This window comes from Monodon monoceros, unplaced genomic scaffold (assembly GCF_005190385.1).
Source record: "Monodon monoceros isolate NGI ecotype Baffin Bay Population unplaced genomic scaffold, NGI_Narwhal_1 Super_Scaffold_22, whole genome shotgun sequence".
NCBI lineage: Eukaryota > Metazoa > Chordata > Mammalia > Artiodactyla > Monodontidae > Monodon > Monodon monoceros.
Window position 1 is genome coordinate 13,019,167 of NW_021703779.1, and position 18,252 is coordinate 13,037,418.

The 18,252-nt window shown below is 42.7% G+C and overlaps 1 protein-coding gene across 2 annotated transcripts in view; it reads right to left on the reverse strand.

Annotated features, from left to right (window-relative positions):
* PIR (pirin) overlaps positions 1-18,252 on the reverse strand; it is a 105,146-nt gene that overhangs the window by 23,988 nt on the left and 62,906 nt on the right. For both annotated transcript variants that reach the window (XM_029240353.1, XM_029240352.1), the window contains exons 5-6: positions 9,198-9,282; positions 1,744-1,788 (exon numbers count right to left, since the gene is read on the reverse strand). In XM_029240353.1, the coding sequence (XP_029096186.1) occupies positions 1,744-1,788; positions 9,198-9,282 (130 nt within the window). The remainder of the gene's footprint in view (positions 1-1,743; positions 1,789-9,197; positions 9,283-18,252) is intronic.

Consider the following 18,252-nt stretch of genomic DNA (forward strand, 5'->3'; position numbering starts at 1 on the left):
GGTTAATATAGTTTAATGTGTGTGCCCACGGACTTGTGATACTACTACTAAATTGTTTTCACACTTTCTCAAATGCTGAAATAAATGAATTTTGCTTCTGAATCATAATTGAAACGCTAATCAATGAAAGAGGAACTAAGCCCATTTCTGTGGTATAAAATCAAAATACACGAACTTGTGGTACCACTATTTTTCAGAAGATTAATTTCAGGCAATTAAACTGCCCTTCTGGAGAATATAAAGAATGCTTTAAATGGCTTTGGGTGTAGCCTTCAAGCCCTCAGCACACAGTATCAGTGAGCCAGCTGTCCGGGGCTGGGAGTGTGTCGTCCAAGGAAGTAGCCATGCTAGGGCAGCAAGCTCACTGCAGAGGAGGCTACCCTACAGGTTGGGGTAAAGAGCTCCAACCACAGAGGGCCTCAGAAATGGGATTCTTGGCCTGTAGCTTGGAGCGGTCAGATGCTCTGCTCCATCCCCCTCACCCCGTCCACACCACCCATCACGGCCATGAGGGGCAGGGAAGGGGAGAAGGGAGGCTGGTTCTCCTACTGTAGGTTTTCCCAGAAGCACTGCCTGAGGTGCATATTTGAGTCCAAGGAGTCTATCTGGGAGGCAGTCCCAGGAAACACCAGTCCAGGAATTGGGAAAGTTAGGCAGGAAAGGGAAGGCAGACAATGAAGGATGTGTTACCAAGGACGCTCACATGGGTTGCTTGAACATAACGCCTCCAGGTGACTCTAGGAAAAGGCCTCACACACAGGCCTCAGCGTTATCCCACCTGAGGGGCAAGGCAGCTTCCTTAGCACTTTCATCCTGCCCTGACTGGGGCAGAGTAGCCTTCCCAGGATTCAGAGAAAGCCTCAGGCCAAGAAACACAGGTACTACTGGCAGTTGGAAGTTGGTCAGTGGGCCCTGACAAACCTACAGCGACCTTTCCTGGCCTCCATGCTGCTTCTAGGAGGATGGGGAGAGTGGGAGTAGATACAGGCCGGAGCCAGCCTACTCTACAAGCTCCACTCTCCCACCACTCCTGGCTCCTCTACTACTGGGTTGGCTAAAGGGTTTAGACTGGAAAAGACAAGTTAGATGGTGTGGTTCCTGTGTTGTCATCGTACAAAGGATATGGGGTGGGGCACAGGGAGTGGAATTGACAAGCCCTTGGTTCTGGTCCCAGGTCTACCAATGCATAATTCTGGCAAGTTTAATAGCTCTCTAGACTTTACATACCTCATCTATAAAATGAGAGTTGACTGGGTCTCAAACATCCCTTCTAGACTAGACTCAACAAGTGACACATGCACAACCCCTCAGAATAAAAGAAAACCGACTTAGAGATTTCTCAGAAGCACCTGGGACTGCAAATTCACCTCCTTCCACCTCCCAGGAGATAGTGTCCTGCTCCCCTTGCAGCCCATTAAAGCTCCATCCCTTTATCAGTATGGGGCTTGCCAACATCCTAGCAAGGTGTCAACCCACATAATTGCGCCTGGACCTTACATGTGCACACAGGCCACAGTAAAACGGCTGCTGTCATGTCTGGTGTTCCTATTCTCCTCCCTCACTGAATATACTGGAAGCTGAGAGGTGCCCTGCCCTGGGTGTACCAGGATGTACAGGGGGCTGGTGCCGAACAGGAGGAAACACAGTATTCAATTACACGAAAGGTTTCATCTTACCTTTCCTTCCTGGCAGTAGTTTAAATGATATTGCAATTGAACCCAAAGCAACAGACTCATCACTTACCAATATACACATTTCCAGATATGGTATAAATGAAGCTTGTCCACCCTGAAAAGGGACCAGCGACATTAAAACATTAGTGTCCATAATGCCAAAAGGAACAAAGAGATAACAATATCAAATATTTAATACTCTACATATGACATACAAATATATAAACTTATATAAGTTACAGATACAAAAGGTTTGAAGATGAAATCTTTTAGATATACATACATTTTAAAACTTAAGTTCTGTAAACAGTTTTAAGCACAGTCCCACATGCATGCATTCACACACACACCCCAAAACCTAAATGACTTGGCCTCAAGTATTTAAGAGCCACCCAAGTAGACAGTGTGCTATTCACTGGCTATATATCTATATGCCAACAGCTGTACTAACAAACAAGCTGTTCCTTCCAGGTCGAACATCATGTTAATAACTACAACACACCAGTCTGGCTTATCTTCAGTTCCTTGGGCCTCCAGTTTTTTTTTGGCTGTGTTGTGTCTTCGTTGCGGTGCGCGGGCTTCTCATTGCGGTGGCTTCTCTTGTTGCAGAGCACGGGCTCTAGGTGTGCGGGATTCAGTAGTTGCGGCACGCGGGCCCTAGAGCACACAGGCTTCAGTAGCTGCGGCATGTGGGCTCAGTAGTTCTGGCTCGTGGGCACCAGAATGCAGGCTCCTTAGATGTGGCGCACGGGCTTAGCTGCTCCACGGCATGTGGGATCTTCCCGGACCAGGGCTTGAACCTGAGTCTCCTGCATTGGCAGGCAGACTCCTAACTACTGCGCCACCAGGGAAGTCCCCTCCAAACAGTTTTAAGTGACAACCCACTATCTGCCCTCTTGGAACGAGCACTGGATTTCCACAGATATTTACGTATTGTCCCTATGGCCCACAGGGGACGCTGCAGCACCACTGAAGGACATGAATGTAGGAGTGGCCAGCTCAAAACAGAATCAGAACATCACTCCGTGTGCCTTTGGGAGAAAAGAAGATCTGCGAAGGGAATGTAGGGCCGAGTCCAAGGTACAAGGGCAGGACCCAGACTGGAGTCTGTGAGAGAGTCAACGTGGTGGCAGAGTAAACAAAACCAAGGCAGGCATGGAAGAATCACAGAGGACAAAGTAGACTCTAGGGATGTGGCTGTGCTGGCAGGTGGGTTGAAAAGTGCAAGAGAGGCCCACGTGATAAGGCATGACTGATCAAACTTAACATAAACTGAGTCTGGTTCGGAAAGCCTGAAGGATGGCAAAACAAAGACAGACACTCAGGTGGACGCCAGATGGTATTTTTTTCATCCTCCTATTTCACACTTTTTCCTCCCCGAGATTTTACGAGAATGAGTGTAAGGGCTCTGGAATTAAGTCTAACCGCTCAGAGCACACTCGCTCTTTTGCTCCCTTACTGACCCACTGGCTCAGTCTTCTGAGCTCGGCCTCCCATCATCCAGTGACCAGCTACCCACTCAGGTGCACTTGTTGTGGGTGGAGACAGAAAGACGACGGCACAGCCAGTGGTCTTCACATTGTCCAATTTGGGGGGACGGAGGTTCGTGCTAGATGCTGAAAACACATGCTAACTGTTCTCAGCCCATAAATATCATTAGCAATTCGGTATTTGTGTTTTCCGTTTCTTTTCTCTTTTATGCACTATATATTATTTGCTTAAAAACTAGAACTCAGTGTTCTATTTTGGACAGCTTTCCAAAACGCAGAGAAATAATTCATCCTTGGGAAAGACTGCAAAGCATTCCATTGCAAGGACGTGTTGTGATTGACATAATCGATCCTCTCCTCATGGTTGAAAGGTATTAAAAAATTAATGGTTTCCAAGTTTGACAGAACGTCAAAGCTCTCAATTGTTCAAGTGGGTTTTTATTTGGAATCATTTTGATTGTTCTAAACTCATTTCTCCTCCACCGCCTCTGCTTCATTCCTACTCACCCTTCAAGCAGAAAACTAGTCTACACATAATTGCCTCGGTCTGTTTTCTTTCTCTTTTTATCTTTTTAAATCTTTTATCCAGAAGGACCAAACGTTTGCTTAAAGGAATGGCCAAGTCAATGTATCATGTGCATTCCCCTGTTGTTGTTCCTTGCAAAAGTCTTCCATTAGGATACAGACTCAACCTTCACCATCAATAACACAATTCATGCTACTGGCTAGAAGGCACAGAGTGTTACAGGGAATAAAATAGGAACAGAGGGCAATTTCCTTTTTTCCTTCTTTTTATCATGTTGTCTATCTGCACTTGCTTTCTATTGAACCTAGTTTAATTCCCACTAAGCATTTTTTCTTAAAGCTATAGCAAAACAAGAGTCAAATCACGTGAATGCTTACTATATGTTTACGAACTACCACATTTTTTTGGAATTCCTTCTCTGCCAAGAGCAGGATTGTATCATCAAAGAGTTCTCTTGTGAGATTTTCAGGTCCTTCTCATCTTTCTTTGTTCCCCTATCTTTCCTCCCACTTTTCTGTCCTGCACCAGGAATGGATACCATCCTGGCATTTTTATTTCTGTCTGAGGTCACAGGCCCTGCAACTGTGGTCTCCAAGCTACTGGCTCTTCACAGCTGGGAAGCTCTTTCCCCTCCCCTCCCTCAGTCAATGACAACGAACAGGAGCTGGGATGAAGGTCACATTAAGCCCTGGTCCTGTAGCTTGGGTTAATCGGCAACACATTTATGTCAGCCCTTCTTCAGTCCAACAGAAGACGTGGAAAACTTTTCTTTTAAACACAAATCATTTTCTGTGGCATTTGCTCTCATTTCCAGGGAGGTTCCCAATTCTTGCAAACATCCCTAGTGAGAGCGTTTCTTGGCCTACATTCCTTGCCTTAACCCAGCTCATTTTCCTTCCCCCTCAGTCTTAAGTTCATTATTTCAAAGAACTTTCCAATGGCTGCTTATACATGAATGTGTAGAGAAAGTAGAAAAACATGACTTGGTGGCACGCCAAATCCATGACAAAGGTCAGCTCTGGGTTCGAAAGGGGAGAGGGGAACAGGGCTAAGGAGAGAAGAAACCTCTACCCAAACTCTGGGTCACACCAGATAGCTCTGCATTCAGCTTGGGTAGGCAGCTCACTCACCATGGACCTCATGCTTGGCCTCCTGGACAGGAGGCAGACCCACCGGGTCTTCCCTTCCCCCTCCTCATTCCACCAAATTATTTGTTAATTTTTCCTTTGAAATAATTTCAGACATACAGAACAGTTACAAAAATAGTATAGAGAATTACCATACACCACTCACCCAGATTCTCCAAAAGCTAACCTGTTATCACATATGCTTTAACATTCTCTCTAGAAATATACATCATTCTTTATTTTCTGAAATATTTGCGAGTAATCTTGGAGACATGACACCCCGTTACCTTGAAATAATTTCCTAAAAACAAGGATATTTTCCAACGTAACCCCAGTGCACTTATAAAAATTATGAAATACAATATCAGTTTAAAAATTATGACCATTAATACAATACTATTAGCTATGTACAGATATTCAAATTGAGCTAGTTGTCTCAGTAATGCTTTTTAGGGCAAAAAGAAAAAACCATGTCTAGGCCAGGATGGAATCCGGGTTCACATGCGGCATTTAGTTGTCATGTCTAATCTCCTTTCATCTGAAATAGCTCCGCAGTCATTTTCTTCATTAAAAGTACAGACCCATTATTTTGCAGAATGGCCCTCAGTTTGGGTTTGTGTGATGTGCCCTCATCATTAGGCCACATTGTTTGTTAATCCCTTTCCCTCGAGACTGGTTTTTGTTTATTTTCAATACTTTAATATTTTAGTTCAGAAGAGCACAAAGGATGAAACAATGAAATAGACATGGGCATATTTATTTCATATCTTCCTTCTCTTTTACAGATAAAATCATATAGGTGAGAGAAACAGCCCCTAACTGGTTGCCTCCGATCAGTTTTCTACACGCAGAGAATGTGACTTTGTTGCAGGAGAAGGGGGCACGAGAGAATGGTCACGTCCCAGGTCTCATCCGAGGCCCTGGGACGGGCTGCCAAGTGAGGGTCGTTGGCTTCACAAAGGAAGGAATTCAAGAGGGAGCTGAAGTAGAGTGAAAGCAAATTTATCCAGGGAGATATGTGCTCCATAGACAGAGTGCGGTCCATCTCAGAAGGCAAGAGAGGCCTCTAGGGTGTGGGGAGGTTAGATTTTATGGGCTGGGTAAAAGGCTAACGAGTGGGAGGAGTATTCCAGCTAATTTGGGGGAGGGGCGGGGATTTCCAGGAATTGGGCCACGGGCCATTTTTCTGGCCTTTTGTGGTCCACCTGGGAACTGTCACAGCAACTGTGGGTGTGTCATAAACATGCTAACGTATTACAATGAGCGTATGATGAGGCTCAAGGTCTAAAGGAAGTCAAACCTTCTGCCATCTTGGGCCTAGTAGGTTCTAACCAGTTTTTGTTGTACGTATCTGCTTCGATTGTCACATCTCTTTCTCTCTCACTCTGACTCCCATCTCCCTCTTTCATTTATACAGATCCTTAGGATTACCTCAGTCCGCCTGGATCACCCAGGCTAATCTCCCCATCTCAAGATCCTTAACTTAATCATACCTGCAGCATCCCCTATACCATGTAAGGTAACACATTCAAAGGTTACAGGATTAGGTCGTGGACATCTTCGTGGGGCCATTATTCTGCTTACCACAGAATAATGCGATAAGCTATATGTTCTCCAAAGCAATTTTGTTGACTGATGTACATATACTCTAAAGAAAAGTTAAAAGTTGAGGGAAGCAAAATTAAGTTTTTCGATACCATAACAATCCTCCATTTTTTAACACTCCAGATCATGCTTTTAAATGCCAAGTAGCAGGGATACTGTGAAGGAAGATGGAGAAAACAAACAGAGTGCTTGTTGAGGGCCCAACTTTGATGCAGTCAGTCAGAAGACAAAGGGGACAGGAGGACCAGAAGGCGCAAGTTTCTCGGCAAAGATTGATATTTTCCTAGAAATACAGATTTATGTCCTTCTCAATGAATGATAACACATGGTGCTATCTGTATATCAGTTTGCAGCAAGGGAAATCAGACTGCTTTGCAAGAGATGGTAAAAGTCACTGCAAAAAAACACAAAACACAACTACTTATTCTTACTTTAGTCAAGAACCAACATGAAAAATGTGAGAGGAATCTGGTACTGTCAGGGACTCAACAGATTGGATTCTTTGTAAGTGATGCACCATCTAGCTCAATTTCTGATATCAAGTGCCTTCCAAATCATCACTGCATGAAACATCTGTTTTCCACAAGATTAGCACAGCCCTTCAGAAATGTGCCTTGCCCGAAGGAAATAAAGAGATGGTAAAAATCGATTCCAATATTATTTATGGGATGGAATTCAGATAAAACCTGTCTGACTCATGAGAAATGTTGCCAGTCTCCCTTAACTGGATGTCCCTTGGGACATATACTTTTTTCTGGTGTCAGAAATGGGATGGTAGCAGTGTATGCCTCTATTTCTATCCCTTTAGTTTGGTGATGATACAAGAAAGTCAACATTAAATTAGTTAGATTGCAAAGCTTATGCCAAAAGCCAAACAAAACCCAGACATCCACGTCAAATCCCTTTACCATGAGTAGCAAAACAATCAAAATATTATAAACAAAACATGATCAGGACCCAGCCAATGGGCTACACATTTCAAGGAATATTTGATGCAACAAAGCACTCAAATAAAATGAATTTAGACAGTCCTTGAATTTTATACTGGAATTTGACCTGGAAAGGCGGATTAAAAAAAAAAAAAAAGACAAAAGATGAGCTTGACTTGAATGGTTTGATAATAAAACTTGTACAGTATAATTTTACTAGCCAGTATGTTGGATTACAGGCAGCCAGTACTATTGAGTCTGTAAATAATAAGTGCTTTACAATACCTGAATTAATTGTTTGTCTGGCACTGGACAGGGAAGCCTCAAACGTTAGACTTGTCACCTAACGCAATGAAGGCGTGTATGACTGTATACGGGGGGTGAGGGCACGGTGGGGGGGAGAACACACTGTAACTGGAAGTGACATATTGGAAAAGAAAGGTTCTTCTGCATAACTGGGTTTATAACAGACTCGTTTAAAGTGGGTTTAGAGCGACTCAGTGATATACATGCATTTCTAAGCTACTTGTTTTTGTATGCATTCCAAAACATTTTTGAAAACAAATCTCAAGTTTAAAATTCATAATGACAAAATAATCTAGAAGTACAGCTTTGTAAACTGACAGATACACATTCTCTTAAGAGGCAATATATAGGGTGGCAGTGGAGTGCAGAGTCAAAATTAACATGAACCACACACGCAAGTGTTGGTGGGGTCATGGAGAATCTGCAGACCATTGTGCAGTAGCCAAGCGCAGGGGGCAAGGGGAGCACCCGCTGACAGGGAAGAGCTAAATGCATCGTAGTCAACCCATGGCGTAGAACGTCGCCGTTCAACCAAGCCATACGAGCAGACTCGGAGGAATTTCCATGAGGTACTGTCTGGTCACAAAAGCAACATGCAAAACATATATTTCTGGTATGATTCCATTTTAGTAAAACAAGGAGAAAATAACCCTGTATGTGTGTATATTTACATGCACATAAATGAAAGTGGAGAAGAGTGAGTGTCGAGAAAAACACTGTAAGATCTAATTCAAGGATATATCTGGCATCTACTGCAGATCTGGGATATACAGGGAGGATACTGCTATGGGTGGATGAGGGAGGGAAAGGGTTTAGAGGAAAGCAAACTCGAAAGTAAAAGAAAAACCCACAGCACTAAAACTTCAAGCACACGTGCTATCACATTTATTGTTATAAAAATTATGTATGAAGGTAGGCATATGCATTCATGTAAAAAATCTTCCTATACTTAAAAATAGCCAGAATGAAAGAAACCAAAGACGAAAACAATGGGTCCGAGGCTGATGCCTAATGACCTCAGGGGTGGCCATTTTTAAAAATAAAACTGGCCTTAAACACTTGGGAGTTTTCTAACTGTTCTTTGGATTTAAACGACGACTTAAAAGTAAATCCTCCATAACCAAAGCTGTACCTCAATCAAGAATGCACTTGTTCATAACTAACACAGATTGGATTGCCCTCCAGGAACTCTGTGAGTCAAAGGTGGCCCAGAAGTCAGGAGACCTGGGTAAACGTCCTGCCGCGTCCAGCGAGTCCTCACGTGGCCTTGAGCAAGTAGCGCATCTGTTGGGTCTCAGCGTTCACAATGATAAAATGAGGGGCGGCCCCAACGGTTCAGCCCTAACATTCTATGAATTCCTCCTGATTTTCTTAACTTGAAAAGCTCAAGCAGTATTTGCTAATTTAAACATAATTAAACGTAAACAAGGTTCATAGAACTTTGTGTTGAGGTTCAGAAACAAGTCCATTCCAGAAAAAGCAGCCCCTTGTGGGTTTTTTTCCCCCCTGAAATGATCACTAAACTGCAGAGCCCATCATACCTTTAGGAATAGGCTGGGAATGCTTTGCTCCTTGGCCCAATCTGAAGTCCAAATATAAAGTTGGTGTGTGAGTGTAACTCTTGGACTGCAAAGAAAAAGGAAATCATCACCATCTTTCCACGAATAAGGTTCATCTTTACCTCAGCTGGACCCTCTGTCATGGGCCTGGAGTCTGGATCCATTAACATATACAATTCCTCCTTGGGAGATGCTGTTAAAGTAGGGAGGATGGGCTGCCAATATAGCCCCCTTCTTAGGGTCGCAGTCTAAAAGTTAGCCCTCCTAGCTTGACAAGCTAATTTCCAGATGACAGCTGTCTCCCTACAGCCATTTCTCAAATATGATCCAATGTCAATAGTTTACTGCCTAATAGCTGCTCCAACTTTCTCACTTCTACCCTTCTACTGAATGTGGTAGGTTAATGCACATCAGATGCATGTTTCTTCCCCAGGTCTCAATAAAGCCATGTCTATTCTGAAATTCAAAGAGGGCAGCCTGTAAATATTTTTATTTGTTCTAACTTGGCCCTCTTGCATAAAAAGGTGGTCCAACGCTGCTGGCCTGAAAAAGCCACAGCTCAAAATGTAAGAAAGACCCACTTTTGCAGGATTTTCCATTGTAAACAGTGGCTTTGATTCGATCAACAGTTCAGCAGAGTTTGTAATTCAGTATAACACCATTCTGAATCACTGGCACAGACCAAAATCTGAGGGATTATCACTGTTGCCATAAACTTTATGATGTTTCATTGTTTACCACAAAGTCCCAGTGGTTCTGTTCTACTTATTTTTTTTAACTTAAAAAACACACAGAGATGAAAAAGTACATAACGCCAGATTCGGCAAGGATGTGGAGTAACTGGAACTTTCATACGCTGCTGGTGGGATTATCACTTGATATAAACACTTGAGAAAACTGTGTGGCAGTACCTAGTACAGATGAATATATGCATAATCTATGACCCAGCATTCCAACTCAATAGGCGTGTCCCCAACAGACATGTCCACCTGAAGACATGTACTCAAATCTTGACGGTGACACTGTCAGCAATAGCCCCAAGCTGGAAATAGTCCCAATGTCTTTAATGATAGAATGGATAAATGAACTGTGATATATACAAGGGACTACAATACAGCAAAGAGAATGAACGAACCCAGCTATATGCAACAACTCAGATGAATCTCACAAGCACAATGTTGAACAAACGAAGGCAGACACAGATTGTATAACATATGATTCCACTTCTATAAAGTTCAAAACAAGGCAAAACTAATCTATTGTATCAGAAGTCAGAAAAGTGGTTACCTTGGGAAGGTTAGTAACTGAATGGGGTTTAAAAGGGGGCTTCTGGAGCCTGGCAATGTTGTTTCTTGATTTCACGGATGAGTTCACTTGGTGAAAATCCTCTGAGCTGTACACGTCATTTGTGCACTTTTCTGTGTATGTTATATTTTAACAAAAAGCTTACACTCATTAAAAACACGCATGTGTAAATAGACCACAAAAGAAAATCCAGAGCCCAGAATTGTTTACTATCCTTGATAAAGGCATCATTTGGCAGAGAAAAACTATGTAAACTCCATGAGGACATGGACATATCTGCCCTTTTCACCCGGGGCCAATGCACAGGGCCTGTCACATAGTAGGTGTTGAATAAATATTTACCAAATGATGTTTCATAATGGAAAACCTCATGTATAATAACAAATTTATTTTTAAAAAAATAACAAATTTATTTACAGTATACATAGCATATTCATCAACTGCTTTACCACCACGTAGCAAAATGCCTCTCTTCAGGACAAGTGATCAGGTATGGCCCAAGTGTATGTCTGTACTTTAAGTTTTAGAATAGAGAATCGTAAATAATGCTATCGGAAGATTGTTCCCTTTCCTGTAAAAGTCTCATGTATAGAAGCTTTGGGCTTTAAGTGGTCTGGTACGTGGTTTTATGTGGCTTAGGAGGACAAGCTGCATCTATACAGCTCCAAAAGCTGGAAAGGCAAATTCCCCTGTGCATGCATAAATGAAAGCAGAAAGACCTGTGACATCAAGGGCAACCTGAGGCCAAAGATCCCCAATCAATCTGAAGAGCTTGGATCACACATGAAACAAGGGCAGCACCCGCGGGATGCAGGGTCCGATCCTCTAGCATCATGAGGTGTGTAAGGCACCATCTGGAAAGGATCTGGTTTTGCCTGATGAAGACTTCTAAAATTACTTCTAAAAAGATCAAGGGGAAACTTCACTTAGTATCGGATGACTCCTCTTCCTGGGCAATATTTTGCTCTCTTCCAGAAAAAGAAGGTTCAAGCATCTTTCCCAACCTCTGCCTCCGGGGCCGCTGCAGTATCCCGGCCTACAGCAAGGACATGAATCAAAAAGAGGCTCTCGGTTTAACTTTTACTAGAATTCTCCCAGAATGTAGTCATAAAAATCATTCCAACCTGGAAACCAGGAGCCTCTGATGCTGGTATTGCTTTTCCTGCTGACTAGCAAAGCCTTTATCTTCTTCTGGGCTTAGTTCACTCAATCTGAAAATCTGGTGTTGGGACTTCACTGATGTTGAAGTGTATTTCTGCTTCTGAAATCTGGAGTCAGAAAATTTTAATGTCTTCCTCCACTTTTTAATATTGTAAATTCCCTTCTGATTTCTCAGACTAGAGCTGTAGAGAAGTGAGAACGTGGCTGGGGCGAGGGAGAGCCATGAGGGCTGTGGGGAGTGAATAGGGGGCTGCTGGCTAACTGCACTACTCTTGCCCTCAAGCTCGGCCATCAGTTTTGCCCTCCTGGTGAGCTCTTTTCTTCCTGCCTCTAGCTTCTCAACCTAATCCATATTGTCCCCCAAACAGTAACCTCTCTCTCTAATGCTGCAAGGACACAGATATGCGTATGCACACACAGACACAGAATTCTGTACTTACATATTCGTTTACAAAATCGTAAACAAACCAACGAGAGACATTATAAAGCCACAAATATATCCTACTGCCTTACAGTGTGAAAAGGGCTACAGGGAAATATGAAATTCATTTTGAAGGTGTTTTTCACAACATCTATAGCCAAAAACAGAATTCGGATTCTACTTTCCTTTTTGTACTGAAAATCAGATCATTGACGGTTTCAATATAACACGTCTTGAATAAGCAACTACCCCAAACCTATATGTACATTATTCTATTTCAGTTAATCCATCCTGAGATAAAATTCAATTTGAAAGCTGTTCCCATGAGTGTGTGTATACATATATGTATGGATATATATACACACACATACACACACACAGTTTTTGAAAAGCAAATAGGTATTGCTTTTTAAAATTTTGATCTTCCTTGGTAACTGCTGGAATAGCAAATGTAAATTCTGTTCATTTAACTCAAAGATGATAATGCCAGGCTCAAATGCACTTTGAGCAAATCTGGACTTAATTTTTCCATCGCACACACTGCTGCTTTGCAACTTATAAAGGAATATCGCCATTAGGCACACTCTTTCCTGAGTTCTGTTTTGTTTCTTTTCATGTATAGTATTAAACTATTAATAGACCCTCAAAATAGAATGAGACTTTAATTAAGCAAATCATTCCTTTTTGTCCTCAATCTATCTATTTCCACAGGATTAAAATAAATTGGTCCAAGGCAACCCAGAATAAAACATTTCTCTATAAATCTGTTTCAGCATGTACCGAACTAATGCACCTGAATTCCATCAGTAAAATTACTTTCTTTTCCCTTTTTCTTTTGGTCCTGATTAACACTGCCTGCACAGGTACTAAAATCCCAAGCTATTCCTCTTTTGTCTTTCTTTTCTTCTCATTTCTTAATTCTCTGTTTAAAGCATTTGGGAAACTTATCTTTAAAGGTTTTAGTCTGGGGCTTCCCTGGCGGCGCAGTGGTTGAGAGTCTGCCTGCCGATGCAGGGGACGCGGGTTCGTGCCCCGGTCTGGGAAGATCCCACATGCCGCGGAGCGGCTGGGCCCGTGAGCCACGGCCGCTGAGCTTGCGCGTCCGGAGCCTGTGCTCCGCAATGGGAGAGGCCACAACGAGAGGCCCGCGTACCGCCAAAAAAAAAAAAAAAAAAAAAGTTTTAGTCTGTATTTTAAAAGCCCAACGGTTTAAAATCTTACAGTTCAAATACCATGTAAGCAAGCCTTCTAGAAGTGAAGTAACAGAACTCTTTATGAGATGTGAAGGGTAAATTTTGGCTAACCTCTAACAACAGGGGTGCTACCAAACCCAGACAAGCCCTGTCTCTCTTTATAAATATGTCAGAATTAAACCCTAAATGAGTCTAAGACACCACTCCAATAATGACCAAAAAACAAGCAAGACAAAAAAACAAGGTCTACAAAACCACTTCCTTCTGAACCCGAACTACCTTCATCTTCTATCCTTCAAAGACCTCCCGCTTCCCCAGGCTTTTGGTATGATACCCGTGTTAACCTGGTTTCCTTCCTCTGCTTTTATTCTTAAATGTGATCTTAATTAGAAGATGAAATCACTTCCACATGGAAGTTATGTGGCTTAGTACGTCTTCCCAAGAAAAAGAGTGCTATGTTGCTTGCTACGTATAAGCATGGTAAAGAAAATAAAGTCTCTTTCATCTCGCCGCTGCTCCTTTCACAGATAACTGCCACCCGTTTATCCCTGAATGCTGCTCATTTTGCCATCATGCTGGCCTTCCCTAAAAGCACGGGGCAGCAAGTTGTTACATGTCAGAGCTGTAATAAATACTTTCACATCTTTTTGAGAAGTATTTCGAAAACCCTTGATGATTCAGTGATTTATTCAGGAAATGCACTTGAATTCTCAATCTTACTAGACGTTGCTTAAGCAAATTACTCTAAGGTAACAAGTGCAAATCCTCAGTATTGTATAAAAGAAAGAAACTGCGTATACCTATTCCTGGATCCTTACTCTCATGTTGGATCATGCCCTTAACGTTGGGCATTTCGTTTTACAGTTGTTCTTTGTTTTTTTGCATCACTGTTAACTTTTTTTTTGTTGTTGTTTTTTGCGGTACGCGGGCCTCTCACTGTTGTGGCCTCTCCCGTTGCTGAGCACAGGCTCCGGACGCGCAGGCTCAGCGGCCATGGCTCACGGGCCCAGCCGCTCCGCGGCATGTGGGATCCTCCCGGACCGGGGCACGAACCCGTGTCCCCTGCATCGGCAGGCGGACTCTCAACCACTGTGCCACCAGGGAAGCCCCCACTGTTAACTTTTGATGAATATCTTTGCACATGAAATTTTGACCACATTTCTATTTTTTTCCTTCACACTGAAATTGTACATCTAAAAGTCCAGACATTTTAACAGGGCTCTTGAGATATCTACAGGTTTATGGCCAAATGCAATGTGGCTAAAAGTGAGCTAGCTGGTCAACACAATGACATGACTGAACAGCAATTTTCCTGAACAAGTCTACTGCCAGTCATTGGCTTTTCTGGTCTCTGTAATTTTGCTATACCACAGGGCCGTTTTCCAACTCATTAGGTGCTCCAAATAGTGGCTTTTTTTCACTCATCTAATCTCCTATTGTTAGAAAGTTAACTCATTCCAACAAATTCCCTGTTGTTACACATTAAATTTTTTTCCCCCAATACATCCTTGTCCAAAAATAGAATAGAGGGATTAATTGCTGGGGGAAAAAAAAGGAAAAGAAAAACACATACCTGGAAATGCCTGAAAAAACAGACAAAAAGAAAAGAAATCAGGAAAAAATTTAACCTAAAAAAAGTTTAAAGGCACAACCTCCACAGTACAGATACCAATATTTGAACAACCAGTGTCTAGCAGCATGTTTCTGAACAAAAAGATCATTTTTATCAATTGTTACACTAACTGAAATGCTTTCATCCAAATTGTTTTTGGTCATATCAGTTGGTAATTACCTGTAAAAAGTGCCCATCTCATCAAATAAGTGACCATCTTATCTTTTTTTAATCTTAGCTTATTTAAGAAGCAGAAATCGATATCTCGTTACTCTTTTAATTTGACTATTAGTTTGGGTGATATTATTTTAACAAGTGCTACTAAATGTTATTAACACAAGAATAACAGTAACTAAATATATTGAGGGCTTAGTATATACCAGGCACGATTCTTTTTTAATTTATTTATTTTATTTTTGGCTGTGTTGGGTCTTTGTCGCTGCGCGCGGGCTCTTCTCTAGTTGCGGCGAGCGGGGGCTACTCCTCTGGTACGCGGCCTTCTCACTGTGGTGGCTTCTCTTGTTACAGAGCACGGGCTCTAGGCACGTGGGTTTCAGTACTTGCAGCACATGGGCTCAGTAGTTGCGGCTCACGGCTCTAGAGCGCAGGCTCAGTAGTTGTGGCGCACGGGCTTAGTTGCTCCGCAGCGTGTGGTGTCTTCCCGGACCAGGGCTCCGTGTCCCCTGTGCTGGCAGGTGGATTCTTAACCACTGCGTCACCAGGGAAGCCCCAGGCACTATTCTGTATGCTTCATGTGTATTAGTTTGGCCGCTTGTATTTCCCATTTTATAAAATATCTGCTCATTAACCTATTTATGTTTTCATTCATTACTTAGCTCCCTCATTTAAGAAATACTGACTGAGAGTCTGGAGTGTGCTAGTCATTGGATATGTATATCGGTGAATAACAGATCTGCTCAGCCTTTGTGGTTTACTTCCTAGTAAGGAAGACAATTTAACAAATTAAATATAAAATTACACATGCCATAAGTGAAATAAACAGGGCAGAGGGGAGAAAATAAAATGGGGGAGGAATGGAAGGCATCGAATGAGAAGAGTTGGGGGTAAGAGGTTTCTGGGTAGAGAATGGAGCACAGCATGTGCAAAGGCCCTGAGGCAGTGAAGAGCCTGGAGGATCTGGACACTGACAGGAGAACCACGTGCAGACAGCAGGAGGAGGCTGCAGAGAATGGCATGAGATGAGTTTAGAGAGTTAGAAAAGACCCAGGCAGGATTTCTTTAAAGTACAATGGGAACACACTGATCCAATTTTTATCGTAAAGAGATGTCTTGAGCTGCTATGTGGAGAGCTGGAAGGGAGTAAATAAGAGAGGGGAGACCCCTGAAGAAGCTGCTGCAGTGGGCCTGGCCAAGGCTGGGCAGGGGGTGGGAGAGAAGTAGATTTAAAATATATTTCGGACTACATGCAGGTAGGGGAGGAGATGGAATAAGGATGACCGCCATGTTTCCACTCTGAGCAGTGAGTGGTGGTGCCATTCACTCATTCAGACGGAGAAGCCTGGAAGGGAAACGAGTTTGTGTGTGTTTGCTGTCAAGGCAGGTGTGGGTAGGGAAGCAAGACTTCAACTTTTGCCATTTTAAATTCGACATGCCTGGGAACCATGCAAATGGAGATGGCAAGTAGGTAGCTGAATATATGAGTCCACACAGAGCTCAGAGGTGAGGCTTGTGCTATAAATATGAATGTGGGAGTCGTTTGAAAGTGGGAGACATTTGAAACTGACCAAGAGAATAAATCTTAAAAAGCCTTATCACACACACAAACACAAAATTCTGTAATTCTGTATGGTGACGGATGTTAACTAGGCTTACTGTGTATTGTGGTGATTATTTCACAATATACAAATATCAAACCGCTATGTTGTACACCTGAAACTAACATAATGTTACATATAAATTACAATCCAATAAAAATATAAAATAAATGTGCGAGTTGTAAGACTATAAATGGTATCTAAGTCCATGGGATGGGCAAGATCATCCAGGGAGACGACACTCAATGAGAAGAGGACTCAGGACTGAGATCCAGGGAAGCTGGGTGTTTAGGGGTCTAGTAGAGGAAACGGCACCTACCTGAGAAGTGACACTGAGAAGGAGCAAAGAGCATCCAGAGACACAAGAACGTATTATCTCAGAGGCCAAAGGAAGGAAAGACAGTGTGGAGGAGGAAGCGTGCAACCCGTGCAAAGGAAGGAAAACAAAGACCTCTGGGTTTGGCCACATGGAGTAGTGACTCAGTGCACTGATGGGGGTGGCCGCCAGGCAGAGGGCCTCGACGAGGTGGGGAAGTGGAGAGAACACGTGCCGACAAATCATCTGTGCAGTGTGGCTCAGAGAGGGGGCAGAGAACTGCAGGGTGTGGGGTTAAGGGAGTTTGGCGCTTCTCTTCTCAATTTATATGAGAGGGTTTCTTAAAAATAAATTAAAGCTATTTGTCCTTAATACTATTTGTTGGAAAAACCTTGCTTTGGCCTTTCATTTCATTTATGGCATTTCTGACATGGATTATTAGATCTATCCAGCTTTTCCTTCCAATGCTTTTAAACTTCGAAAGTCTTTCCCAAGCAAAGATCATGTTAAATGTTTGCCTGTCTTTTTCTAGTTCAAATTTTCTAACATTTAATTCTCTGATCTACGTCAAATTTATTTTCCTACGAGGGATGGGATCATGAGCAAAACTGGTTTCTTTTTATGAATGTTTAACCAATTGTCCCAGTTGACTCATTCTTCTCTTTTCCCCAGTTGTTGACCATCTTCTGTATCGCTAAGTTCGTACCTATACTTGCGTCTATTTCGGGTAGGTTCTCTTTCTGCCAATCACAAAAAAAAGAGGCTCAGTGGAAAAAACTTCACTGACGAGCTCAGGAGACTCAACTAAGAGAGGACGATCTAGTCCATAGGAGTTCTGGGCATCACCCAGGCCATGGCCCACGGGGCTTCCCAATCTCACCTTCCTGCCGCCACTTTCCTGCTCTCACAGACCCATTCTCTCCACCACTTACACCTCTGCACACACTCAAGAAACTCCCTGGCAGATCCATGGTCCCAGTGTGGAGAACCATACCTTCCCCTTTCTTCGGGAGACCTTACGATTTGAGGAAATGAAAAGTAGATTTACCACGTTATTTAAAGCCAAGTTCCAACTCTTGTTGTTGACAATAGGCTGATGCTCTTCAACCAAAGGGTAAATGTCTTCTGTCTCCAATCCAAAGCACTCTGATTTCTGAATTCTTGATTATTTTAAAGAATTCTGATAAGGATCGAGAGAGATTAGTCTCCATCCTCAGTGCCAAAGGCATTACGGGAAGGATTAAAACCCTGTAA